The sequence below is a fragment of the Trichosurus vulpecula genome, chromosome 9 (assembly GCF_011100635.1).
Source record: "Trichosurus vulpecula isolate mTriVul1 chromosome 9, mTriVul1.pri, whole genome shotgun sequence".
In the NCBI taxonomy this organism is placed as follows: Eukaryota; Metazoa; Chordata; class Mammalia; order Diprotodontia; family Phalangeridae; genus Trichosurus; species Trichosurus vulpecula.
The window spans coordinates 84,839,309-84,866,724 of NC_050581.1; the positions used below are offsets into that span (position 1 = coordinate 84,839,309).

General features: G+C 37.8%; 1 protein-coding gene across 1 annotated transcript in view; it reads left to right on the forward strand.

The window, feature by feature from the left end:
• The first annotated feature begins 3,030 nt into the window (after nucleotides 1–3,030).
• The window catches only part of CDC37L1 (cell division cycle 37 like 1), a 31,021-nt gene continuing 6,635 nt past the window's right edge, over nucleotides 3,031–27,416 (forward strand). Inside the window, exons 1-5 of the mRNA XM_036738110.1 lie at nucleotides 3,031–3,372; nucleotides 7,158–7,439; nucleotides 11,604–11,697; nucleotides 25,655–25,770; nucleotides 26,242–26,364. Coding sequence (XP_036594005.1) covers nucleotides 3,241–3,372; nucleotides 7,158–7,439; nucleotides 11,604–11,697; nucleotides 25,655–25,770; nucleotides 26,242–26,364 — 747 coding nt within the window. The 5' untranslated portion in view covers nucleotides 3,031–3,240. The remainder of the gene's footprint in view (nucleotides 3,373–7,157; nucleotides 7,440–11,603; nucleotides 11,698–25,654; nucleotides 25,771–26,241; nucleotides 26,365–27,416) is intronic.

Here is a 27,416-nt window from a genome sequence, read left to right on the forward strand (position 1 = left end):
AGAAAATTTGTAATTCAAACTCTTGTGAAAATCAATGCTGAAAACTAAATATGTTAAATAAATAAATTTAAATTTAAAAAAATACAGGGAGCTGAGAGATTGTCTTTTTCATGGAACAAGGAAGCTAGTGACATTAAATTGAAGAATATGTAGTGTAAGAAAACTGGAAAAGGGAGAGGACCTATCAAGGGGTAGGGAACCTGAGGCCTCAAGGCCACATGTGGCCCTCTAGGTCCTCAAGTGAGGCCCTCCCCAACCCTGTCTAGGTTATGAATAGTCTTGAACACTAGAGGATTTTGTATTTGATCCTAGACTAACGAGGAATCGCTGGAGTTTATTGAATATAGGGATGACTTGTGCTTGTCATGACTTGTGCTAGGATGTGCTTGTGCTTTAGGACAATCACCTTAGTGGCTGAATGGAGGATGAGCTAGAGTGGGAAGAGACTTGAGACCTGAAGACCAACCAACAGGTTATTGTAATAGTGCAAGGCTTGAGGAGATGAGGGCTTACACCAGGGTGGTAATGTTATCAGAGGTGAGGGGGTGGGGGAGATATAGTCAAAAAATGTTGCAAAGGTGAACTTGACAAGCCTTGATAACAGAATGGATATGAACAAGCTGGCTACAATGTGATTTTTTTTTTTAAATACAGCTCTTGAAGGCCATCTACAAAGTTATAGAGAATTGCAGTCAGTGTCAGTGGAATGAGTACTTGTACTGATAAAATCACAGGATCTGGAAATATTGAAGAATATAGCTAGATAGATGATAGATAGATAGATAGATAGATAGATAATGTTCAGTGGTGCAGGCAACATAGCTAAAGTATGCCTCAGAGATCTATGGAACTTGCTTTTGACAAACTGTTTTTGCCCCCAAAACTGTTTATAAGAAATTAATTGAACACAGGAAAGCAGAAGAAATCTCCAACAACCATATTTTTTCATAACTCATAATTAAATACCATGGCTTCTGAAAAAATGTCAGTGGAAATTGGGAACATGACTATTAGATTTCAATTTTGGGCAGAATTAGATAATTATGGTGCCACTAAGAAAATTATTCATGAATTCTTGCCTTCTCCTCCCTGCTTTCCCCACCAAATGTACTTTTTATTTCTTACCATCTCCTTTCTTCTTCTACCATTCTCATTTTCTTACTCTTCCATTCACTTTCTTTTAAATAATTTTATTGGTATCTTTTGTTTTTATATCACCTTTATTTCTGAATTTCCCTTCACCCCTATTCAGCAATCGATCTGTTCCCTTGTAATAGATTGAAAAAGTAGGGGTGGGGAGCAGTTCAGCCAAACTAACCAACATATATATTCATCTGATAATATATATGACATTCCACATCCACATTGCTTCACCTCTGCAAAGTGAGGGAAGTGCATTTTCTCAAATTTTCTCCAGAGCCAGTCTTGGTTATTATAATTTACAACATTGTTTAGGTTTTTTAATCTTTCTGGTTTTATTTTTGAAGTCATTGTATACCATCTTCCTAGTTCTGCTTACTTTTCTCTGAATCATTTCATATCTTCACCTGTATCTCTGAATTCACTAGACTCATTATTTCTTACAGCATAGTGAAAGTTAATAAATTTACTTAACAAAATTTGTCTAGCCATCCTCCAGTTGATGAGTATGTACATTGTTTTCAGTTCTTTGCTACCACAAAAAGTGTTTAGAATATTTTGGTGTACATGACTTTTCTTTTTGCCTTTGACTTCCATGGGGTACGTGCCTATCAATGAGACCTATGGGTCAAAGGTATAAACGTTCCAATCATTGTCTTAGCATAACTACAAATTGCTTTCCAAAATCATGAAACCAATTCAGAGCTACTGTTATTGTGCCTCTCTTTTCAAAGCCCCTCCAATATTAAATATTTCCATCTTTTGTCATCTTTGATACCTGAGGAATTTTGATTTACATTTTTCTTATTATTAGTGATTTGGAGTCATCTTTCACACGGTTGTTAATAGTTTACAATTCTTTTGAGAACTATTTGTTCATAGTCTTTGAAACGTCTTTGGGGAATAGTTCTTTGTTTTATGTATTAATTTCTTATATATCTTGACTCAAGTTTCTTAAATTTGTTGTTCCATTAGATTGTAAGTCTCTTGACAGTCTTTTGCCTCTTTTTTGTATACCCAGCGCTTAGCAGTATCTTGCACATAGAAGGCGTTTAATAAATGTTTATTGAATTGAATTTCTGCAGACTTTTCCCTCTAAACCAACGACTTCGTTTATTATCTCATGCGCTCACTTTCTTCCTTTCGTTAACTCTCTTCTTAAGCCTGCCTCCCTGAAGCACTCTTGTTCCCCCAGTTGGTGGCACTCAAAGCCTAGGAAGCCGCTAAACCCTGCATCAGAAAAGTTGCCCCTTTTATGCAACTTTTAGAAAGAGTGATACAGCAGTTTCCTGAGCACCTTCTGTGTTCCGCTTTGCTACCTCTGCTTCACAAGGTTGCCTTGGGTCAAATGCCCAGCTCGTTGTAAACCTTAAAGCCCTACATACATCTATTTTCATTTTATTGCTGCATAAAATCATTATCGTTAACTTTTAGCTTCTGGGCATGTTTCATTTGTAAAATATGGACGTTACTTGCAAAGGGGAAGGGGAAATTACCCTACCTCACAGTATTGCTAAGAGAGAGCTTTGTAAACTTCAAAGGGCTAAAGAAACAAATTATTTTAAAATTATAATAGTTATTATAGACATCTGTTGGGTCCCTGCGATCTAAATAATTAGTAATAAAAATAATGATCATGAAGAGTCGCCCCTGTCTTAAGGTTGCAGTTGAAAAGGTCTGCAGAAAGCCAAGAAATGTAAACAAAACATAGTTATAAAGACTCTCAATGCCACGGCAGGCAGCTGGAGGAAAAGTCACCCTCTCTCCACACCCCCACTTCCTTCTCCTCGCCAGCCACGTGCCAAGCCGAGGTCCGCCTACACGCCCGCCCCTTCCCCTTGCCCTTCTCCCCTTTCCCCCAGCGTTCCCCACCATCCCAAGTATGCTTCCGGAAGTGACGCTATTAAAACTCTGGCCGTCTCCTTCCGCCGCGGGGCCGGGGCCAGGCAGGCGCTTGGCGTGTGCTGGCGTCTCCGCGCGCGCGGAGGGATTCTGGGTAACGGCCCCCCCCACCGGGGGCGGCGGCTGTGGGGCAGCCGGTTCCGGTCTGCCGGGAGGCAGTTGAAGGTGGCGGTTTGCCGGGCCGGGGGGAGCGGGGCTATGGAGCGGCCGTGGCCGCCGCCTGGACCCTGGAACCTCCCCCGGGACGGCGGTGAGGCTGACGAGGAGACGGAGCTGGATGTGTCTCCCGGCTCCTCCCGCTTCCCGCAGCCGCCTGGAGACAGCCCCCAGGTAAAGGGGCGAACTTGGGTGGGAGGGAGAGGGTCTGCCAGACTCCCGGCCCCCTGGAGGTCGCGGGGGACGGGAGGGTCATCAACCTCCGGGCCGGCCCTTGCTCCTGCCCCGCCCCCCGCGTTGTTCCCCTCGGTCACGGTCTCCGCCCGCTCGCTCTTCGCTGCATCAGGTTTCTGCTCCTTCTACCCCCCCACCCCCGTGGGAGTGGGGGAGGGTGTGGGTGCCTAATGGAGGAGCTAGATCATCTGAGAGGCGTCCTAATTGTGGGACTACGGGGTGGGTGGGTATAGGGGAGTTGTACGGGGCGACCCCTAAAGTCTCCTTTCCTTTAATCTCTTCCCTTCCGTTGAACTCAGTTTCCTCTTGTATGCAATGAAAGAATTACAGTAGATACCTTTTCAACTCCACATTCTACAACCCCTACCCTTCTCCTCTACTTCCATACCCACATAAGCACTTTTTCACTTTGGCTACTCTTCCCCCTCTGGAAGAGAAATGGGAATTGCAGAATTGCCTCTCAACCTGCGAGACCGAAAGTGAAATAGTAAAAGTAAAAATGCACCAGTGTTCCCTAACAACAAACATGCTCCCTCCTTCCTTCCTTCGTGCCCTGTAGTGAAAGGAACAGTCGATTGCCCCACCCCTCCTTGGGTTCGAATCTGGAGTATTATTTATTACCTCGGCTGAAAGTCACCTAACATTTGAATCTTAGTTTGCTGAACTCTAAAATGTGGAGGGTTTAGACTACTTCAGAGGTTCTTAATCTTGTGTCGTGGACCCTGGAAGTTAGGTTTAGTTTGTGGACCTCTTCTAAGGATAATGTTTTGAAATGAATAAAAATAAAATATATAGAATTTCAAAGGAAACCTATTATATCAAATGTAGTTTTTCCCCCCAACCAATTCACAAACCTAACGAAATTCATGGACATCTTAGAAGTCCTTGGACTACTAAATGATCTCTAATGCCCCTGGCAGTTCCATGGTTTGCTTATGCCAGTTTCCCCACCTCCGGCAAAGGTACACATGCTTTTTCACTTTAGCTGTCCTTTCCCTGAAGACCAGGAGGTAAGAATTTGGTAGCTTTGCTTTCAGAAATAAAGATGGGCGTTCTCCAACGAGATGTACCAGCCAATTCAGGTTCCATATGCTAGTTTGATACAAATCTTAATGGAAACAGCTCCGAATTTGAAGTCAGAAAACTTGGATTTGAATATATGATTTGGGGTAAATAATCAAAATTGCAAAGAAATCTGTAAAAAGGGAGATTGGATTGGGTAATTGCCGACATCCCTTCCAGTTCTAAATTCTGTGAGCCACATTCAGAAAGAAGCTGAGGCAGGCCTTCCTCATAATGCTATATAAACTTTTAGCAGATTGCTATCTTCATTTTCTTCTTAGCCCTTTGTAAACTTTAAATAAACTTGCCTTTTCCTTTTTGTGTAGTTCTCTGAAACTTTGTTTGGTGAAACTAATACTGATGGAGGAAGAAGTAACAGTTTGCTTGTTCCCTGAGCAAAATTCTAATGAAATTTCAGGAATCTTTGACATTTAACTTAGTTTTGTGATCTTGGCTTTGATTTTCGTATTAGACTGCATCCCACCCTTATTCAAATAGCCACTGCCCTTTTGTTTTCACAGCATTTTTGATTATACTTTCCATGATATTCTTTGAAAACTTCTTTGGCCAAAGCTTCCTTTTCCCTTCTAAGACTCAACTTTCTCACATGTTAAAGAGAGTGCTGAATCCTTTCTAGTACCAACCACATTGAATTGTTAAAAGGATCAAATAAGACAAAAGTATATAAAGTCATCTATTTTACATGTGTGTGTAAAACATAAAATAATTTATGGTGCTTACAAAGAAGCCAATCACTGATCCATTCCCCAACTAATAGACCAGAATTCAGTTTTACAACCACAGACACCACCAGCCATCTGAGAAATGAAGAAAGTATGAAAGAATTGATGAGTCCATGGCACCCTACTAATTATGAATCAGTAATGTCATCTTCATATGTGAAACATATCTTGCAGAAAGATTGTACAGCAATTTCTGTAGTCAGTTTTGCAGGCACAGGAAAGAGTAGGTCTTTTAAGTTTCTCTAAGGAATTTCAGTTCAAAGAGATTGCTTCCCAAAGTGCTCCCAAAAGAAAATCTATTTTGAGTGAGTGAGGTATTATTTTCTTTTGGGAGTAGGGTGGGGAGGGGAGTTGTGTGCTTTGATTGAAGTGGTGAGACACAACTGAACCATATTTGGATGAAATGCTCTATCAATGATACTTCAGTTTGTAAGGTCGTAGTTTGATTAATGCTAGTTTTGGTCATTTGTTTGCTCTAAGCACACTTAAGATGCTTGTTTTTCTTTCTGGCTTTAAAACTTTTAAGTTTCTGTATTAGAACCAGCAAGAAGAAAATGTTTATCACAGTTTGTAAACATTTTAAATTCTTAAATTTCTGGTTCAGTTTTTGCCAGTGAGGAAGGTCTCTAAGTTATCTAAGGGGGTATGAGTCCTCAGATTCCTGTTATGTGAAGAAATAGAAATTTAGTCCAGCTGAAAACAGTTGACTTAAATAAGACAGATGCTAGTAGCTATCTTCTTTAGATTTTACAAATAATTAGTAATTCTGTATAAAGTATGAAAACTGAATAAGAACAAAGATTTTTTTTCCCTCAGTGTAAAATGTTTAGAAACTTAAATTATAGGTCTGGCCCTGACATTTATTAAGTATATGGCCATGGGCAAGTCATTAACCTCTTTTTAAAATGTTAGTGTTTGTACTACCTATACATAGGAAGCAAAGTGCTTTAGTTTGTAAAATGTATATATGTAAAGTATTATGGATTAGAATATAAGCATGGAGTGAACATTTACAAAATCCTAAAGTGGTGAGTGCGTGCTGCATCTGGATTTAAGAGTATGCCCATTTGTCCTGTCTTCCAGGTTTGCCAGAGGCTGGGCTTTGCTTGAGGATTCCCTTGCCTTTTAAAGGCACATAGTATTTAAGATGTAGTTAATCCGCAGTTGAGGGAGCCTATTTGGCTAGGTAATTTACAATTAATGAACAACTTCTTAACTGGCCGAACAATTGTAATAAGTTCTTCAGCACTCCTTTAAAAAGGGAGCATTTTGACATTTTGCATTCTTTTAATAGGGCTAAGCAACACCTGAACCTTTTTCAAATTGAGAAATAAAAATACAAACGTACTGTTGTGTTTTAGCGTAAGAGACTTCTGTCACTAAGGACTAGGATTCCAAGTATGCATAAAGATAAAAAGAAGGAATCGTTTCTTGATATTCCTTGGTATAAGGAAATTCTTTACAGAAGAGAACTCCAAAGATTTTGTTTTCATTGTATAAAGGAGGAGAGAACTTATAGGCTTCTGTTTCTGTTACTTTAATTATTACAAGATAATAAACAAATATTTGAGACCAAAGTGCATGAGGCACTGTATTGTGTAGGTTACCAAAAATCCCTACTTTAAAAGCTTTATATTGTAGCTGGGAGTACAAGAGAACACTACAAGGTTACATATATTAAATGATGAGGGAGTTGTACATATAATAAAGATGCAGTAGTTGGAGGTTTTTTCCCTAGTTATTCTCTGGCAAACTTCAAAAAAGTTTAACTGACTTGGAAAATTTGGGTAATCTCTATTAATGAAAATTGGAAATGTTTGACCACTGTGAAATACAATCTAAAGTGAAATTATGGTTGTACTGCACAAATATGCTTTGTTTCCTTCAATTGTTACAAATAATGTTTTGTTCTCCATCCAGATGTATAGCCAAGGGATTGAACTGGCTTGCCAAAAGCAGAAAGAGTTTGTGAAAAGCTCTGTAGCGTGCAAATGGAATCTAGCTGAAGCTCAGCAGAAACTTGGTAGTTTAGCACTGCATAACTCTGAATCCCTGGATCAGGAACATGCCAAAGCACAAACAGCAGTGTCAGAACTGAGGCAAAGGGAAGAAGAGTGGAGACAAAAAGAAGAGGCCCTGGTACAGCGAGAGAGAATGTGTTTGTGGAACATGGATGCCATTAGCAAGGATGTTTTTAATAAGGTACAAGCTTTTATTGGGAAATATAAAGCAAAAATTATCAATATACTTATGTATGTTGTGGACATTTAATATCCTAGCATTAGAATATCTGCATTAACAAAACAGCAGTCATTATCTACCAATTTTTCCCCCAAAATTTCAGAAAGGATTCATAGAAACTGTTACCAGTAACAAATACCCCCAATGCTGCATTTGATGTGGCCAGTTCTTGATAATAGCCATAAGCTACAGTGTTGATTGTATAATGAATTTGTAGCTACTGAATTTGTTTAATAACAAATAGCCTTTTCCATTTAGTTTACCAGCATACATTCAGTAAACCCTTAGTTAAAGAACTTTTACTTACTGGTAGAATCTCTAGTATTAGAAGGGATATTTCAAGTAATCCAATCCTTTATTCTTTCTCTAAAAAAATACTGTACCTATTTATAAATTATATATAGATTATATAAAAATCAAAGCTAGAGTATAAGCTAGAAGGTCAACAGTTATTTCAAGCAGCAGTTCTTTTCCTGACTGTGCCATTGACTGGCTCACTGTATCAACCAAGGCACATGATCAAACCTTTACGACTATGTTCTTCATTCAAGAAGAAAAGAGTTTAAATTCTAATCCTAGAGACTTAGAACTTTTAGGTGAGAGAGTGACCTTGGAGGTCTAGGCCCAGCCCCCTTATCTTACTGAGAAAGAAAAGGTAAATAAAATGCTAAAGTTCACAGCACTTGTTAGTTAGAAATAAGGGAAAATTTCCTGACACCGGAAGCTGAAAGAAATTACATTTAGTCTAGGAAAAGTTGAATATCCTTTCCTAAATATCATTGATAATGGAATAGATATCAGTTTCTATGGAAAATAACAATTTATCACCACATAGAGAGGTGATAAGCATTATGAAAGAGCTGGTTTTAAAGTCAGATTATCTGGATTCAGATCCAGACCTGCTACTTACTTTACTATCTGTGTGACCTTGGGCAAGTAATTTATAACATCTTCAGGCCTACTTATTCTTGTTAAAAGAGAGAGTTTAACTGGATTAAGTTTTCTTTGAACTCTAAATCGTACAACTAGGTGACCTTGAAAATCTGTTTTCCCTATGATTTGAGGATTTCCAAAATTGGACGTTTCTTATCACATAAATCTATTGAAATAGTTGTTGGATTTCATCTAAGATCATTGTTGAACACACTCTCGTGATATGTGAGTCCATAATTTCAGTCCTTCCCAAATAAGATTTTAAGAAACATCAGTACAACAGGTATCAGCATTATGTTGAAACTCTCAGAGTAGCAGTTAAGGAACTGGGGAGCCAAATTCCCTTACTATGAAAAGAAGCAGAGGTATTTAGCTACATAGGAAGCCTTTTATTAATTCTACTGGCTGCTAAATAATATCTGTTAACAAAAAAAACTAAAATAATAAGGCCAGACTATTGTTGAGGTTACCATTCTCTATGTAGTAGTGATGTAGCATAATTATCTGATAGCAAATGAATACTTCTGTTAGCAGATTGAGCTACAGCAGTAACGTTTATTTTGCAGAAACACAGTAATTAAATACAAAGCATAGAAGATATATCTGATTACTATACCAGCTACTTATGGAGAATGGATTTTTGGAAAATAAAAAAACCTTAGCTTTAAAGCAAATATTACTGTTCTCACTATTAACAAATACCTTAAGAACTTCCTTATTAGATTACAGTCCTGGAGAGACTGGAATTGACACCACAGTATAAGATGAATGTGATAAAATGTATAATAATGAATTGTCCTACAGAAAGACATAATTGTTCTCAGTTGATGTAAAAGTAACGGCACACCCTAATATCCTCGTTTTCTTTAGTGGCCCACTATGAACTATATGACCCATCTGGCATGCTGCTTTATCCTTAGGAATTAGCAGTCTTTTTATCCTTTCTTCCTTCAACTGAGCTCTTTAAGTATTGTCTCCCGGAGTTGGAGTGGGATCAAGGACTGTCAATATTCCTGTTTGTATCCCCAGTGCTTAGCACAGCATTTGACACGTAGAAAGTGCTTAATAAATGTTTATTCATTCAAGAGTGAATCTTAAACCTTTTTTGAATTTCTCTTTTTGGCCCGGATCATCAGTTTGGGGAAGAGGGTATGTTTCAGAAATTTGCTTATCATGCTGCCCCACCTCCTGACATAGAGGTGATCAGATTCGAGGTGCAGAAGGAGACACATTTTTCGGATATGGCCAATGCAGGGAATTTGTTTTGTTTGACTATGCATATATCTTACAAAGGTTTTGTTTTTGTTTTCCCAGTGGTGAGGGTGGGTGGAAAGAAGAGAAAATGGATTTAATTTTTTTTAAAAGAACTCTACATATACGGGATGTAAAGATAATACTTTTACCCTGTTATCCTCTCCTAAGCTTGATAAAGCTAAAAATTGGGTCTCCTTTGTTCATATATAATTATCTTTACTTTTTATCTTTGATCGTTTTAAACTTTTTTTTAGACTTCTATATCCATTCACTTTAGTTACCCATCTCTTCCTTCTTCATTTCCATTATATCTCTGACTCACAGTGACCAGAAAAATAGAAAATTCTAGATTGGACACCTATCTCAGGATAAAGGGCAAGGGTATATGTCTAACAAAATGTCAAATAATGATAGAATGCATGTTCTAGAATGGGTGAATAGCTGTTTTTTCTTATTATTGCTAATTATCTATTAAGTGCTCCTTAAAAATAGGTTTCTTTAACTTTAGAAAATCCTAAGTATTTTGTCTAGGATCATAGGATCATCGATTTAGAGCTGGAAGGGGCCTTAAGAGACCATCTACCAACTCCCTCACTTTACGGATAAGAAACTGTGGTCCACAAGAGGGGAAGTGCCTTGCCCAAGGTCACACACCTAGGAAGTGGTAGACCCAACATAATATAATATTCAACTCTATCAACTGTTTCTTTTTAAACCTAGCTTCTTACCTGACCTGAATTTGTCAGAAATTAATTGGGAATGTTTTATAATGAACAGTGCTTTTTTATATATACTTATTCCAGTTTAAATTTATACTTGTTATAAGATAATTTAAGTCATGGAGATGGGATCTTGATGACAGAATTTACTGAAAAAAAGAATTAGCAGGAAGTACTCGTGTTTTGTGTGTTTTTGAATACTTATTCTAAGAGCTGGCAGAAAACTAGAATGCAATTTTTATTTAGGGCAGTGATGATCTCAGCGTATCAATGTGGTCACAGAATGTTCTGAAAAATTGTTCTTCAACGGTTTTCCTAGCTAAATAAGAACCTGATTTAGTGTCCTTTTTTGTTTATTTAACTCAAAGAAATGTCCTTTAATAGAGCTTTCAAACTGTTTTAAGAACAAAATGTTTTTTTAACTGCCCTATAAAGTTTATTAGAAATTTCAGCTAAATTTCACCATCTTGTTCAGGAATCATCAGAGATTTTGAAAAATACTTAATACATCTTACCTTAGTTTGATCAGGATTTCTGGCATTTTCAGTTGGAACTAATTAGGGCTATAGTCAGAAATCTTTATAGGCAATTAATCCGGTTATAAGTGTATGCCCACTTTATCTCTGGATATGTGTCCACTCTAGAATACTCTGCATTTCTAGTCACCACACCTTAAGAAAGAAAAAATGGAAATGGAGAACAATTAAGAACAACAAAGAACAACTAAAGTGATGATGAGGCTGGGAGTGAGAGTTGGTATTATAAAGATAGATTAAAAAGCAAGCTGAAAATTCCCACTGGAGCTCGGACCATGTCTTAGAGAAACTTTGTATTGTCTCACACAGTGCTTACAGTATTCATGTTTAGTAAATGTTTATTGAATTCACTGGTTTATTTCAAGTGTATCTACTTCTGAAATTCAGCAGTTTAAAATTCAAGTTTAGTTGTTTTCTCTACTTGACTTTAGACAATAATAGGTTGGTGGGTTGTTTTTTTAAAACTAAAATGCTGTGGGGAGGTGGGGGGAGTTGGTTTTAAGGGCAAGCTATTAAGACTTGGATTGATATAGTGATAGAGTTTCCTCTGTCCAAAAGAAGGATGTCTAGACATGTATGATGACTGAACTTTGAAAGATTATCAAAAAAGGCCTACTTAGACATTCTAGTTCAAATGAGGGAGAGAAATATTCTGATCGCTTTATATAAATTATTTTTCTCAGAGTTTTATTAATCAAGATAAAAGTAAAGAAATAGAAGATGAAGATAAATCCAAATCATTTATGCAGAAATATGAGCAAAAGATTAGACATTTTGGTAAGTACCTTACTCGAATTTCCTTCTTTTGTAGTTCTTGGTACCATCTGTGCTAAAAATGAGAATATAAAAGATGGAACACAAAAGAAGGTAAATGCCAACCAGATACTAGTTCTCTGGCTATTTCTGACATAACTATATGGCTATGGTTGCAGAGTATTTGTTTGTTTTTTGTTTTTTGTCTTTTTTTGGTCAAAGATAGAGCAGAGTGATAGGCAAAACCACCCAGTTAATAGAAGCAAAAATAAAAATTTTTATAGTACTAACCTTTAAGATAAAACCATTTCTTTATTATATGCAGTTTTAAACATTTGTTACTAATCTCCACTCACTTTTCTCTGCCTTTCCTTACGCTTCTTAGTCACTAATATCTTATGATTTCTGGCTAGGCATTAATTTTTTTTTCAAATTCTTGATAACCAGGCAGAACACTGAAATATATACTAAGTCATTTTGGTGTGAAGGAAGACACTGACCACTTGAGGGGACCAGGAAGACTTCATGTAAGATGGTGCTTAAGCTCAACTCTGAAGGAGGCAGACAGCAGTGAGGTGGAGTGCTTTCCAGGCCCAGGGAATATCCTGCAAAAGCACCAAAGTAGAAGATGAAATGTTGTGTATAGGAGGAACAGTAGTCTATTTTGGCTAAAATGTGAGGGTCTGCAGTGAAGTAATATGGAATTGTCTGAATTGACACATTGGAAGCTCTTATTTTGTGTTAGGGCTTTAAATGCCAAGTAGAAGAGCTTATATTGTTTTTATCCTAGAATCAGGAGGGAGCCGCTGGAGTCTACTGATTAAAGCAGTGACATGTTTATACCTGAGATTTAGGAAGATTAATTCAGTAGTTGTGTACAGGAATTTACTACAGTAGACTCTGAATTTGTGTCCCTGCTACCAGTCTCTCTTTTCCACAAAACTGGCAAAGTGATTTTCCTAAGGCATAGGTCTGGCCATATTCCCTGATCAATAGATTCTGGTGGCTCCCTATTATGGATAAAAAACAACAACAAATTCCTGTGTTTGGCTTTTAAAGCCCTTCACAGTCTGGCTCTAGTCTTATTATCCATTACTGTCCTCACATTCATTATGACTGGACCATAATGAACGTGAAATTCTACATTGATTGCTCTGAGTTTGACATCCCTGTCCAATATCTAGATATATCTAGATAGAATGTCCAGTAGTCAACGGTATGAGACTTGAGCTCAGGAAAGATATACATAGCCAGATACATAGATCTGGAAGTCATCTTCATAGAAATAATTGAATCCACTAGGACTGGTGAGCTGACCAAGAAAATGTAGAAAAAGAAAAGAGAGCCTAAGACCAAAACCTTTAGGTGTACCTATAATTAGAGGGCAGGAGGTAGATGGTCCAGTAAAGGAGTCTGAGAAAGGATGGCCATACAGACCTAGGAGAACAAGGAGTGAACAATTTCCCAAAAATGCTGAGAGGAAAGTATCTAGGAAGAAGGGTGGTCAAGAGTGTCGTGATGCAGAGATTAGGAAGAAACAAGAAAAGGCCTTTTGATTTCGTAATTGAGATCTTTGGCATCCTTGGAGAGAACTGTTTCAACTGAGTAGCAAAGTCATAATCCACATCGGAACAAGTTGGAAAGTGTATGAGATTGACCATGTTGGTCTTTTTTCCATATTTTTTCAATGTTGGCAGAACTCTGGGGAGCCAGGCACACTGATGTATTGGTCCAACAGTTCTGAAAGACAATTGGGAGTCATACCCAGAAAGTCACTGAACTGTACATACCCTTTGAATCAATGATGGTACAATTTGGTATTTAACTTCATGAAGGTTAAAAGAAAGTTCCCATATAGATAAATGTGTAGCTACATTTTTTGTAGTAGCAAAAGAACTGGAAAGCAAGTAAGTACTAACCAGCTGTAGACTGTCTGGACAATTTGTGGTATGTGGATGTAATGTAATATTACTATACTGTTTAAGATATAACTAATGTGAAAAATTCAAAGAAACTTGAGAAAGCCTCATGAACTGATGAAAAGCCAAGTGAACAGAACCAGGAGAACAGTTATGTGATGTCTATAATAGTTTAAAGGAAAACAACATTTAACAGAACTCTCATCTGTACAGTGATCAATTGTAATTTCAGAGGGTTGGTGAAGAATTCCACTTGGCCATGGAAGTAAACTATAGGTGTGAAATGAAAATCACTTTTTTTTGTGTTTGACTCTACTTATTAGAAAAGACAGGTCTTGGAATGGGGATGGAATTGAGAAGGGTGCATTAAAGTATTGCACTTTTTAAGTGCAATAAATAAGTGGAAAGGAAATAGAGACACTGAGTGTATTTTTCTAGGAGTTCTGCTACTAAAGGTTGGAGAGATATAAGATAGTAGCTTTAGGAAATGATAGGGTGAAGTGAAGGTATTTTTTTCCTTGAAGATGGTTAAAGATCTAGGCCTCTTCACAAGCAGCAGGGAAGAAGGTAGTAAATTGGGAGAGACTGAAGATTGTGTACAGAGAAAGAGAAGAGTTGATTAAGTAAGGACTACTCCTTCAGCAGTTAGAACGAGAACTTTCTGAATTTGAGGAATTTTAAAATAAGATTTAATTAGTTTTTCCTCTCCATTTCAGTTCTTTCATTTTATTATAAATTCTTCTGTAAATGAGTGCTGTTGGGTTATTATATAGTAACTTATCATCTATACTGGAAAGGGGGAAAAGGAATCCATGCATAAGATTGGCATATCTAAAAAAAGATTTATTGAAGAATATTCTTTACAACTGGCTGGAGATGGGAGTGGGACACTCAGGACTCCATGTCCAAGTACTATGGCAGGTCCTTAAAAAATGGCTTTTCAATTTTCCCTAGATTATTCCAACTATCTACCTCTTTTGCTTCTCACATGGTGCTGAAGGGAGGTAAAGGAAGTCACCCAGTTTTGCTGCCTGGGCACACTCTGAATTTATTATCTAAGCTCAACTGGGCCCATACTACCTCCAGGCAATCTTTTTATTTCTCTAATTGTTTCCCTAATCTCACTCCCCAGTGAAACTAGCTCAGATTTTCTCTTCTTTCTTCAAGACTCCCAACTCCTCCCTCTCCCCAACTCTTTTCACTAAAGACCTTTGCTTCTAATTTGCCTGAGAAAATTTGAGCCCGTTGACCATTCTTTCTCTTCCCTTCATCTCAAATCCCTTTGCCATCATTCTTCTCTTCCCCTTTCTCCTAGTCTTTGATAATAATACTCTCCCTCTCTAGACCAATCCTTCTGTGTGTACTCTTGATCCTTTCCTCTTACATTTTTGCCATACCTTACCCTTTTCATTCCTACTCCTTGATCTCTCCATGTATACTGGTTCTTTCTCTGCTTTCTTCATGCCCAATCTCAGTCTTAAAAAACCTTAATTATACATTACCATCCCTTCTAGTTGTTGTGCTAGATCCTCCTCCCTTTCATATCCAGATTCTTCAAAAAACAACAATAACAGCTTTCTGCACTCATTTCTTCAAGTTCCTCTCTACTCCACAATTCTTTGTAATCTGGCTTCTAACTCATTCAACTGAAGCTACTGTCTACAAAGTTACCACCAGTCTCGTAATTGCCAAATCTGATAATCTTTTTCAGTCTTTAGCCTTCTCGGACCTCTCTGCTGCATCTGATGTTGTTGACTGCCCTCTCTTCCTGGATCCACTTTTCACTGTAGGGTTTGACAGTACTGCTATCTCCTGGTTTGTCTATCTGACTAACCAAACTTTTTCAGTTTCTTTTGCTGGCTCATCATGTATGTCAGGGCTGTCCAACCTTAGGTTTTTATTGAAACAATAGACAATATATTTTGATTTGCCATTTTGGTGAGAGCTCTGCTGTAGCTCGGCTTTGTTTCCTAAAGCATTTATGTAAATTTCTATGCTTGTAGACAGCCGCATTTTGGGCACCCCTGGTCTATATCAAAGTCTTTAGTTGTGGATGTTCCCTAAGACTTTTTCAAGGCCATCTTTTCTGCTTTCTTTGCACTCTTTCTTTTTGGTAACCTCATCAGCTACTATGAGTTAAATAATTATATTTATGCAGATGACTCCTACATCTAGATCTCATCCAGCCCTATCCTGCATCACCAGCTGCTTATTGGCTGTTTAAAATTAGGTGTCCTGGAGACCTCTTAAATTCAACGTTACCTTTCTCCAATCTCACCCCTCTACTGAATTTCATTATTTCTGTCAAAGAAACACACCATTCTTCCAGTCTCTCTGGTTCTTAACCTCAGCTTTGTCCTTGATTTCTCAATTTCCTTCATCCCAAGTACTCATTCATTTGCTAAATATTGTGATTTCTACCTCCACAGTATTTCTTCCATGTAACCCCATTCCCACAGCCTTCATCCCTTATTGCTTAGACTGTTTCAGTAGCCCCTTAATTAGTCTTCCTGACTCAAGACTCACTATGTCAGTCCTGCACTGAGTTGCCAATGATTTTCCTTAATCAGTGATTTGACCCAGCCGCTTTCCTACTCAGTAGCTCCCTATTGCTCCTAGGATCAAACACAAACTCTTCTGTTTGGCATGTTAAGCCCTTCAAAGCCTACTTTCATCTTTGTTTTCTATTACTCTACTCCTTCTACTTAGTGTTCTAGCCTCATACCCAGCCAGCATGCCATCTCTTGTCTCCTGGACTTCGAAGTGGCTGACTCTCACGTTTGGAATGTATTTCCTCCACCTGTCTTTCAAGACCCAACTTAAGCATAGTGTTGTACACAAAGCCTTTGCTGATCCTTCCCTAACTGGTATTTATTTTGAATTCTCTATATACTTATATAGGTATGTGATATCTCCCCGATAGAATGGAATTCCTTTGAGAATAGGATTGTTTCTTTTTTCTTTGTCTTTATATCCCCATACCTTGTACATAGTTACTTAATAGCACGTTAGTTGATTATGCCAAAGATGACTTGGGTACAAGTAGTGGTATAGGAAACAAGGAAAGAAAGAAAACAAACATTTATGAGGTGCCACTATATGGTAGCCACTGAGCCAAGTGCTTTAAAAATATCTTATTTGATCTTCACAACAGCTCAGGGAGGTAGATACTATTGTTGTCCCCATTTTTACAGTTGAGGAGACTGAGGCAAACAGGTTAATTGATAGGGTCACTTAGCTAGTAAACATCTGAGACCTTATTTGAACTCAGATCTTTCTGACTCCAGGCCCGTCGTTCTAGCTCCTATGCTACCTCCCTCCCGTAATGTATACATTTCTGACTGAAAGGGGAAGTAGTCTATACATAACCATGGAAAGCCCAAGTGCTTCATTGGTATCCACCAAATACAAAAAACCAACGGATTTCTTGTGTATTTGGGTAGTTCTCCTAATAGAGGATTTATTGAAAGATTCGGTTAAAAAAAAATCACATAGAATGAAAAGACATGGGTGTGTAATGTATACTAGTGAAAGAACACCTGCTCTGAGATCATGAACCCGTTTAATTCTGTTGTCCATATGATACTGTCCTTGTCTAAGAATGTAGGTTATATTTTTGTTTTTGTTGTTTAAAAGAGAATTTATACCCAAAGAATTTTCATTATTAATTAAGAGGTGCCAGTGATCTTTCCCCCAAGATTTTGATTTAATAATGAGTATGGATTCAGTCATTGATGTTAGAGGGGCACCTTGGCTTGCTTGCTCCTTCAATGCAATGCTACTATTTACTGTAGAATTTAGAGGTAAGAAAAGAACCTGGGAAAAGCCCCTGCTGCTTTCATCATAAAAGAGTTAAAGATGTAAATTTGGCTCCACATATTCTTATGAACCTTGGATGTGTGTTTATGAAGAATTATTTTTGTTTTTGCTGTGTTGATGACCTTTTTGATTGATTAGAGATTTGAAAAGTTTTCACTGAGCATTCATTCTGAAAAGTACTTGTATTGAGTGATTAGAACTTCAGCCATGCTTCCCTTATGTTAGCAGATGAGACTTGAGCTCTATTGATTTCCTCCAAGTTCATTAACTCCATAAAAGATTAAATTTGCTTTTGTCTAATTTTTTTTTTTAAATCAAGAACAAAATAGATGAGAAGTGTGTGCTATTTAATTCAGTAACTGAATTTTAGGGCCCAAATAAGACAGTAATAGAAATGGCAGATAATAAATAGGAGGATACCTTAATAGTATTGTTAAAACTTTACAGGTAACTAGATGACTTTTTATTTAAGTAACCATAGTATGAGACTGTACTAAAAGAAGAAAATTAACTTATGGAATATCTGAAAGCAGGTAGGCTTTGATTTCTGAACTACTGACCTCAGTGTTCTCTGATATTGTTTCAGCAGTCTGTGGTTTCTTGTGTTGGAGTTAGAAATCATGCTCTAGAATAGAAGTAGTTGGATCCCTTTAAGGTACTTCCGTGTGTCTTCCCTTTCCTCCCTGTGTCTGAGTACGGTTCATCCCAGATACGTAGGGAATCAGTCTACATAGTCAAACTCTATTAGACTTCTAGTCATTGATTTTAACATATTACTAGTTAGAACATGTTTTTGATGTGTGTTGTTCATCCCAAGTTTTTCCATCATCGTTGGCTTACTCAACATGTGATAACTTGGTCTCTGTCAAGGAGTAGGAGGAATGGAAAAACCTGAACATTGAGGCTTTGAAAGATATCTAATAGCCAGTCAAAAGTAACTAAGTAAAGGTTCACTCAGGAGACATTGTCCTTGTGGAATTTGATCTAATGAAAAATGAGATAACAGTATTAAAATGACAGCTGCATTAGAGAAGTGCAAAACAGATCATTAGGTGGGGTAACTGAGCCTCTATTCATCATTCATTTAGCCACAAGAGCAGCTGAGAACTAAGGGGCTTTCAACAAGTTATATAGGGAAAGGACAATTTTGCAGCTCCATGCAGAGAATGTACTACATTTGTTTTTGCCATTGCTGAAACACAGCTAGGACTAACAAAATACAAATTGATCTCCTGGCTAGAGAAAAAGGAGAAAGCATCGTCTATTCTCCAGCTTCTCGGGGAAAATGAAGCTTTCCCAGAAAGAAGGAAAGGCAAAGAAGAATAAGAAAACAGCTGAAAGATAGATAAATATGACACAGAGAATGGAGTAAAGGAGCACTGAGCAAGCTGTACAGCAGGCATGACATTCTTCTTAGAGGTGGCTAAACTCTGTGAGGAGGAAGCAGCTCCAACTCAAGGAAGGCAGACTTGGTAGATCCACAAGTGCCAGTAGAAAAGATGTCCTCTACTAATACTTAGAAGGAAAGAGACTTGAGTACTAGTGGTTAATAACTTCCTGCTGAAGCAGCTGCTTGTAACCTGACAGGACCAGTAGAGATGTTTGCTGCCTACTTGGGGTGGGTATCTCGGATGCAATAGAGAGTCTCTGGAAACTTGACCCGGGGAGTGGGCAAAAGTGAAGTAGGAGACAAATGACCATGCCAGAAAGCATTGCTATAGGCTTTTAAAGTCTGGAGGAAATGATACTGTATTTTCATCACTATTGTCAGTTGTATGGATATAAGATAGAACTAGATTTGGAAAGTAAACTGCTGGTTTAGAAGCTAGAATGACAGTTATATAATAGTATTTGTATAGTCCTTTAAGGTTTGCAAAGCACTTTACAAACATTATTTCATATAAAACCCAAGAACCATTCCCCAGAACTTAAGTAGTCAAAGGAACCAACAGTTCTCAGAAGAAGAAGTGCAAATTGTTCACAACTCTATTTAAAATTGTTTAAATTACTAATAAAAGAAATGCAAATCATGCCCAGCAAACCCCAGAGATTACCAGAGTCAAAAACAACCATGTTGAAAGGGCTATGAAAGGAAAGACAGGTACACTCATCCATAATGGGTAAGAACTCTACATTGGCCTTTCTGGATAACATTCTGAGTTATGGAATTAGAAACTCTGAATTATGCTTAGAAAAGGGCTAAAATATGCATACTCTTTGACCCAGAGATCCCACTATAATCCATACCATGCAGAGAGACCGAAGACAGAGCAGATATACATCAAACTGTTCATAGCAGTATTTTTTGTGGCTTAAAAGAACTAGAAATAATTGGTGCCCATTGATTGAGTAATGGCTAAACTTTTTTGGACTAGAATATTAAAATGAAAGAAATGACAAACATGAATTCTGAAAGAATATGAAAAGACTTAAATGAATTAATACAAAGTGAAATGAGCAGAACCTAGAAAATATATATTCTCTCACATAGACATAGACATATATACACACACACATATATTGACTAGAGCAACATAAAGGGAAAGGACCAAAAAAAAAAACCAAAACTGAACTCCATATAATTATAGTGACCAAATAGGTCCTAGGGAAGTGTTCAGAAAAAGTACCTTTCTTCATTGCAGAGCTATAGAACCATGGGCAGGGAACATCTCGTGTGCTTTCGTATACTGTCAGCCTCAGTGGATGTGTTGGTTGAATTTGCTGAGCTGCTTTATTCCTCTCTTTTTTTTATTCTTTGTTACAAGTGATAGAGAGATGGAGATATATTCCAAAATGAAGGTGATGTAAAAACAAAAGATAGTAATATATATAGGAACTGGACCTGTGATTTCATTGGTATAGGGAACTCACAGAAGAGGACATTCCCTCTACCAACTTAAGTAAGCTCCTTCTCTTCTCACAATTTGTAATCTTAGAGAGTTGCCTAGAGCACAGAGAGGTTAAGTGATTTGCTTAAGGTCACAAAGCCAGTGTGTGTCAGAAGGAATGCTTACTCTCAGGTCAGTTGGCTTGTGGACTAGCTATCCATTCCTCCCACAATCAATAACTATCCACTATCACTAATATTTTTAAAGTAAAAAATAATTTTATTAAATTCTTGCGAGAAAATGTGATTAACCCTAAAATAAAGGGACATTTGGCCTTTGACCAGAGATGTAGTATACCTAATAAGCTAATAGAAATAGATTTTTCTGGATTCACATAAGTCTGATGAGGGCACTTTAAACTAGAAATAGAGAGGGAAGGAGGAAACCACACACAGAGAGAGGTTTTTTGGACTGGACCGTTGATTTCATTGGTATAGGGAACTCCCAAAGAGGAAAGTCCCTTTCCCAATGTAGATTGGCACCTACTCTCTAACTTTTAGTCTTAGCTGCCTAAGGCACTGAGAGGTCAAGTCTACAAGCATTTTATCTTACTATGTGCTAGCTAAGCACAAAGGATTTTATATTCGTTCCTGGAGATAATAGGGAGACACAGGAGTTTATTGAATAGAAAAGTTGACAAGGTCAGACCTGTACTTTTAAAAAGATCGACTTGATGGCTGAGTATAGGCTAGGCTATAGTGGGAGAGACTTTAGGCAGGGAGGCCAACCAGCAGGCTATTGATTTAATTTTAATTCCAAAACTGGAAAAGGTACAGAGACATGGAATAGAGGGTAGCAAGGTAGCTGACAAGAAGATGGCTAGGGAATAGAATAAAGAGTTTTTACTTTACTTAGTAGGCATTGGTGAATCACTGAACATCTTTTTTAATGTTTTGGGTTTTTTTTTGAGGGGGAAGGCAGGGCAATTAGAGTTAAATGACTTGCCGAAGGTCACACAGTTAGTAAGTGTGTCAAGTGTCTGAGGTCAGATTCGAATTCAGGTCCTCCTGGCTCCAGGGCCGTTGTTTTATTCACTGCCCCACTGAACACTTTTAAATAGAGAACTGCCTGGGTCCTTAGGAAATGCTGCCAGTGAGACATAGGTCTCCAGAGTTGGAGTTCAGGAGATAAAAGGATTAAAGTCTTTGTTCATAGTTTCTGGTAGCGGCAAAGATAGCTGCTAAGAATATGGCCGGTCGAGTAGAATAAAGAGTTTTTACCTTACTCAAAAAGTGGTGAGCCTCTGAAAATTTTTAAGCAAAGGGGTGACATCAGAATGATATATTGGGTGATTTATTTAGACATTCAGTAATATGGAGAATGGGTAGGGAAAAGTATAGACCAAAGGCAAGAAGATCAGTTAGAAGGGTGTCAAAATAATCTTGTAAGTAACATGTATCAGTGGGGAAAATACAGGAATTAGAGGACCTGAGTTTAATCTTGTCTCTGCCACTCCTATATTTGTAATCTTAGATGTATCACTTAAATCCTCTAGGCTTCCATTTCTTTAGCTATAAAATAAGGAGAATGGACTATATGATCTCTAGAGGTCCTTCCAGCTCTAAACCTTATTATTCTCAGAGGTAAAGGCCTAAGCTGAGGTGTTTATAATGATAGTATGAAGGAGAGAGTATGAGATAATTAAGAGTTAAAATTAATAAGAGTTGGCAGCCAATCATATGTGGGAGGGGAGGAAGGAGTCAAGGGTGATTCCAATAAAAGCCTAGATAACAGGCTTTCTATGATGGTGTCAGCAAAAGAAAAAGAACAATTGGTGAGAAAGTTAGGTTTTAAGGGGAAGGTAGTTCATATTGGGACATGTCAAGTTTGAAGTGTTAACAAGGGAATTCCAGGGGAGATAAACAGTTGGCAGTTGGAAATACAGGGCTAGAGCTCTGGGGAGAGATTATGGGTGGAGAAAGATTTGGGGCTTGTGCAAAAAGTGACTACAGAAGTCATGAAATTAGATAAGATCACCAAAGGAGAGAGTATGAATGGGGGGGGGTGGATTATCAATGCTTAATGGGAGGAAGTAGGATGAGGAAGCAGCAAAGGAGACAGAAGAAGTCAGAAAAATATGAGTCCTATCAAAGTACAGTGTTACACAAACTGAAGGAGCAGAGAAAATATCAAGAAAGAGGGAATGGGCAAAGGGGTCATATGATACAGAGAGGTATAGAAGGGAGAAGACAGAAGAAGAGTGCTGGTTTTAGTTAGGAGGTCATTAGTGTAGTTGGGATAATGGTGGGAATAAAAGCCAGGTTTCAAGTGATGAAAATGTGGGGGATACCAAATATCAGACTATATTTTCTAGAAATTTGGAGGTACCCAAATGTTGTTCCTGCTCAGGAAATGTTGCTACACCTTCCTTGTATTCTTCCTTTTTGTGTCATGGACCAGCCTGGCAGAATCTATGGATCCCTCTAGAATAGTATTTTTGAATGCATAAATTGACAAGATTACAAAGGAAATAAATTATGTTGAAATATATTTTTCAAAAAAATTTTGAGGTTCATAGATCTCAGATTAAGTAGAATTTTTTTCTTCGTAGTTTGGTTTATATCCTTTAGTAGGCATTTAACATTTAACAAAAAAAAGTTAACCAAGAAAAAAAATTTGTCATCAGTACTGTTAAGATAAAAATAATTTTTAAAAAAAGATAATAATTTATCAAATTTATTTCATCTTGTTTTCTATATTTAGTTCCAATAAGTATTTATTAAATGCCTGTGATAAGAAAGGCACTGTGCTAGGAACTAAGGACGAAAAGACAAAACAAAAGAATTCCTACCCTGAAGGTGTTTACACTCTATAGGGGACTATAACATTTAAGGTAAATATAATATAAATTGAGGCTTTTCATAGGAAGTGCCAAATGAGATGAGCCTTGAAGGAATCTAAGGATTCTAAGAGGCAATTTGAGGATGGAGGATGGATCCCTTGCTTGCTTATACAGAGACAAGAGATAGAATGCAGGGAACAGCAGCTCTTTGGCTCTTGACCAGTGATTGGAATGTCAATACCAAAAATTTTAACCCCCTGACATTATTTATAATCCACTCCATTCCATATTTGGTCATTGAAATAATTTAAAGTTGCTAGGAGGTAAGATTTAGCACCATTATTTTCCCACAACTTATAAACTGAGCATACTTCTCTTGCCTGGCTTCCAAACACTGATATAAACTTGATAATGAGAGTAGTCATTATGGTAAGGATCAAAGGTAGGACTTGAATACACTTGGTCAAGTCAGTAAGCATTTGTTAAGTGCCTACTGTGTGCTAAGGGGCCTATGATGGGGCCTAAATGAACAGGTGATAGGAAACTGAACAAGGAAGCTAAGTGCCAAGGATACAAAGAAAAACAAAAATAGTCCCTGTCTTCAAGGAGCTCACAATCCAATATTAGGAAGGGGTGCAGGGGAGAACAACACACAAATGTGTTTAGATACACAATAAATGGGAGATAGTCTCAGGGAAGGCACAGAGATTAAAGATGCCTGAGAAAGCCTTCTTGCTGAAGGTGGGACTTCAGCTGAGCCTTGAAGGAGGTCAGGAGGCTGAGATGAGGGCCACATGTGCTTCAAGGCCACAGTTTCCCCACCCCTGGGCTACGTTATTAAGGGCTTTAAAAGGCAAACTGGATTTTAAATTTGATCCAGGAAGTGATAGGAAGCCACTGGCGTTTATTGAATAGGGGAGTAATATGGTAAGATCTGCACTCTAAAGAAGATCACTTTGATAGCTGAGTAGAGTATGGACTGGAATGGGGAGTGACTTGAGGCAAGGACATCATCCAGCATGTTGAAGTATTCTGTGTATGGGGTGATAAGGGCGTCTGCCAGGGTGGTGGCAGTCTCAGAAGAGAGGAGAGATGTTGTGAAGGAAGAATCTACAGGACTTGGCAGGGAGAGTGATGGTGCCCATGACAATGGGGAAGTTAGGAAGAGGGAAAATTTGGGGGAGGGGGAGCAAGAAGATACCAAGTGCGGTTTTGGACATACTGAAATGTCTGTGTTTGAACGTGTTGAGATGTTAAGATTTCTATGGTCCAGTTCAAAAAGTCAGTGGACAGCTGGAAACAAGAGACTGGAGGTCAAGAGAAAGATTAGGGTTGAATAGAAAAATCTGAGGATCTTCTGCATAGAGATGATAATTAACTCCATGATAGATAATGAAATCACTAAGCAAATTATTTGGTTTAGGTCAGCTATCATAGATGCCTTTTCCTTTAGAGAAACTATAAGAGGGGTGGGCAACAAATAGTGGAGAGGCTGCCTTGATCCTGACCTTTGGTTCAATAAATATGCTGTTCTTGCTGCAAAAACCAGAGTCAAGCATCTGGACCCCAGGTCTTAACTATGTGATTGATGGGGCTTAAATTTACTCACTTGGTTTTCTCTCTTATACATTCAGTGAGTTGTTTTTTGTGGTGAGTTTGCTAAATGTGTCTTTTCCCTGAACTTTGAAAGAACCTGAGGTTATTGACCTATTTTATAGGTGAAGAGAATGAGTTTCCCAGAGGGTAGGTGACTTATTCAAAGTTACAGAGCTGATTAATGGCAGGGCAAGACTGCATCACTAAGATTTAGTTGAATCCTTAATCCTGAGCTATCAGATCTTTGAAGGGGTTTTATATGCAAGAGGTCTCAGCTTTGACCCTGAACCAGTCACTTAATCTCTAAGCCTCAGGTTTTCCATTTATAAAATGGAGGTAATGATGCTTGTACCACAAGTGTCAAATCTAGATCCATGAGACTTTAATTTCTTCTTTGCTTATGTGCACAGTTTTATTACTTAGACGTTGAGGAAAACCTAATCTCTTCAAATGGTTGAAACAACTTAGGATCATACATAGCTTTAGGTCTGAAAAGGACTTTAAAGTCCGTAGAATCCAACCCCCTCATTTTACTGAGGAAACTGAGGCATGGAAAAGTTAAGTGACTTCCCTCGGGTCACACGACTAATAAGAGTATGAGATGGGATCTGAACTCAGGGTCTTCCTGATTTGTAGTCTAGAGTTCAATCTCCTACTCCACAGTGTTTCTTAATTCCATCATACTTAATTTGACCTCATTAATGATCTGAGATGTAAGACATTGTACCAGTTAAATGGTTTCTGTAGCAATATGCATCTGTTTGAAGAGAGTTTTTATGTATATTAAAATGTTAGCTTGACCTGCACAAACAAAAATAAGCAATGAGAAACAGCTAGGTTATTTTTACCCACTGAATTATTTTCTGTTTTCTCTAGTAATGTTTTGCATCCATTTAAAATGAAATAATTTTTAAATGTCATTATATCCCATAGAGACGCAAAGTATTTGTCATTTATACTATAATTTTGTTTTACAGGTATGCTAAGTCGATGGGATGATAGTCAGAGATTCTTGTCTGACCAGCCTTACCTTGTGTGTGAAGAAACTGCGAAGTATCTCATCTTGTGGTGTTTTCATCTAGAAGCTGAAAAGGTATTGTGTAAATCTTCTGGAAACTTGGAAATACTTTGGTTCAACCTTTGGTTTTGTATTTTTGCACCTGTCATGGTCAATAAATTGGAAGTCCTACATGTGTTTCTGGAATTCATTTAAACATAATTATAAAGGAGAGTTGATTCATTCATATTCCAGTTGATAAATAGAAACATTCTTTAGAAAGGTATGGCTTTTCAAAATCACTTTTATTGTAATTTATATAATAAACAATTTTTTACATCCAAACAGTAGTTAAATATTGATTTAAATCAATATCACTGACTAGATTTAGTTAACCTAATAAACAGGTCGGTTGGTCAAAAACTTTTAAAAATCATATGGTATTGGATATATATACAAAGGGCATAGGCTGAAATGCCTCTAAATGCAAAACATTATGCCATTTTTGTAGACACTTAACTATATTTTTGTTAGAGTTGCTTACAAGTTAAATCAATTTCTTTTCAGAAAGGAGCTCTAATGGAACAAGTAGCACATCAAGCTGTCGTAATGCAGTTTATTATGGAAATGGCCAAAAACTGTAATGTGGATCCACGAGGGTGTTTTCGTTTATTTTTCCAGAAAGCCAAAGTAAGTAGCTGACGGAGATTGTTAAACGGAAACTTTAGGTAGGTTGTAGCATCTGGGATAACCCTGTCAAAGGCTTTAGTGCCACTAGAATCGTCTGTGACAGTGGCATTGAAAGGATTCTTCTTGTTGGAAACAGGAGAGGGGGACAGCAGGGGAAAGGTAAAGAGAAATGTACCACCAGAATCTTGTACTTGTTATTCTGCAGATATAAGGGAAGCCCACTAAATTTCTGCTGTGAAACATAAACCAAGTTTTGAGACATACGGATGATTCAAATCTTGGACTGGTCTTGATCTTCATGATATTCTGGATTTAGACACTGACCAAAATGACTAGTAACTGGTGGTGGGAAATTCATAGCATATCTACAATATCACCCAAATGAAAATTCCTACATAAAAGTAAGAACAAATTTAACGAGATCTCTTTCTTTTGTTATTGTGAAGATTGTAGTCTCCAGAGGTGAGGATGAAGACATGTCTCAGGGACTAAGAATTTACTGAGGAGTAGGGATAGCCAAGGATAATTGTCCATTATCAGTTAGACCCAGATCACATTTTTTATTTCTAGATACCTAATTAACTAGGACCTGAAAGAATGGAAACAGGGTTAGATACAAGAGAGGTCTCAGGTTCATCTGTAGGAAGGGAAGGTCACCCTGTCAGATAGGGCATTCTGTGCTGCAGCAGAATGGTGGGGCTAGACCCAGGGAGGGGCAAAATGGAAATATAAACCCTTTGACCTCAAAGGAAGTGGGGGACTTATTGTGAGCATAGGGAAGAATCTGTCACTCTAGAGCAGGAATTCTTTGCTTGGGGCCCATGGACTCATAAGGGGATAGATTTCAGGGGACTTGTGAACTGGGTTGGGAAAAAGATTACATTTTTATTTTCACTAACTTTCAACTGAAATTTAGTATTTCTTTTGTGAAGGTAAGCAACGAACTACATTAGTATTAAATTTCCCCAGACTGCCAAAGGAGTTAACCCTTGTTCTTGAGTTTTAAGGCAGAGAACTAATTTCAAAACAAGGGCATTAGTAGCCATGGATGT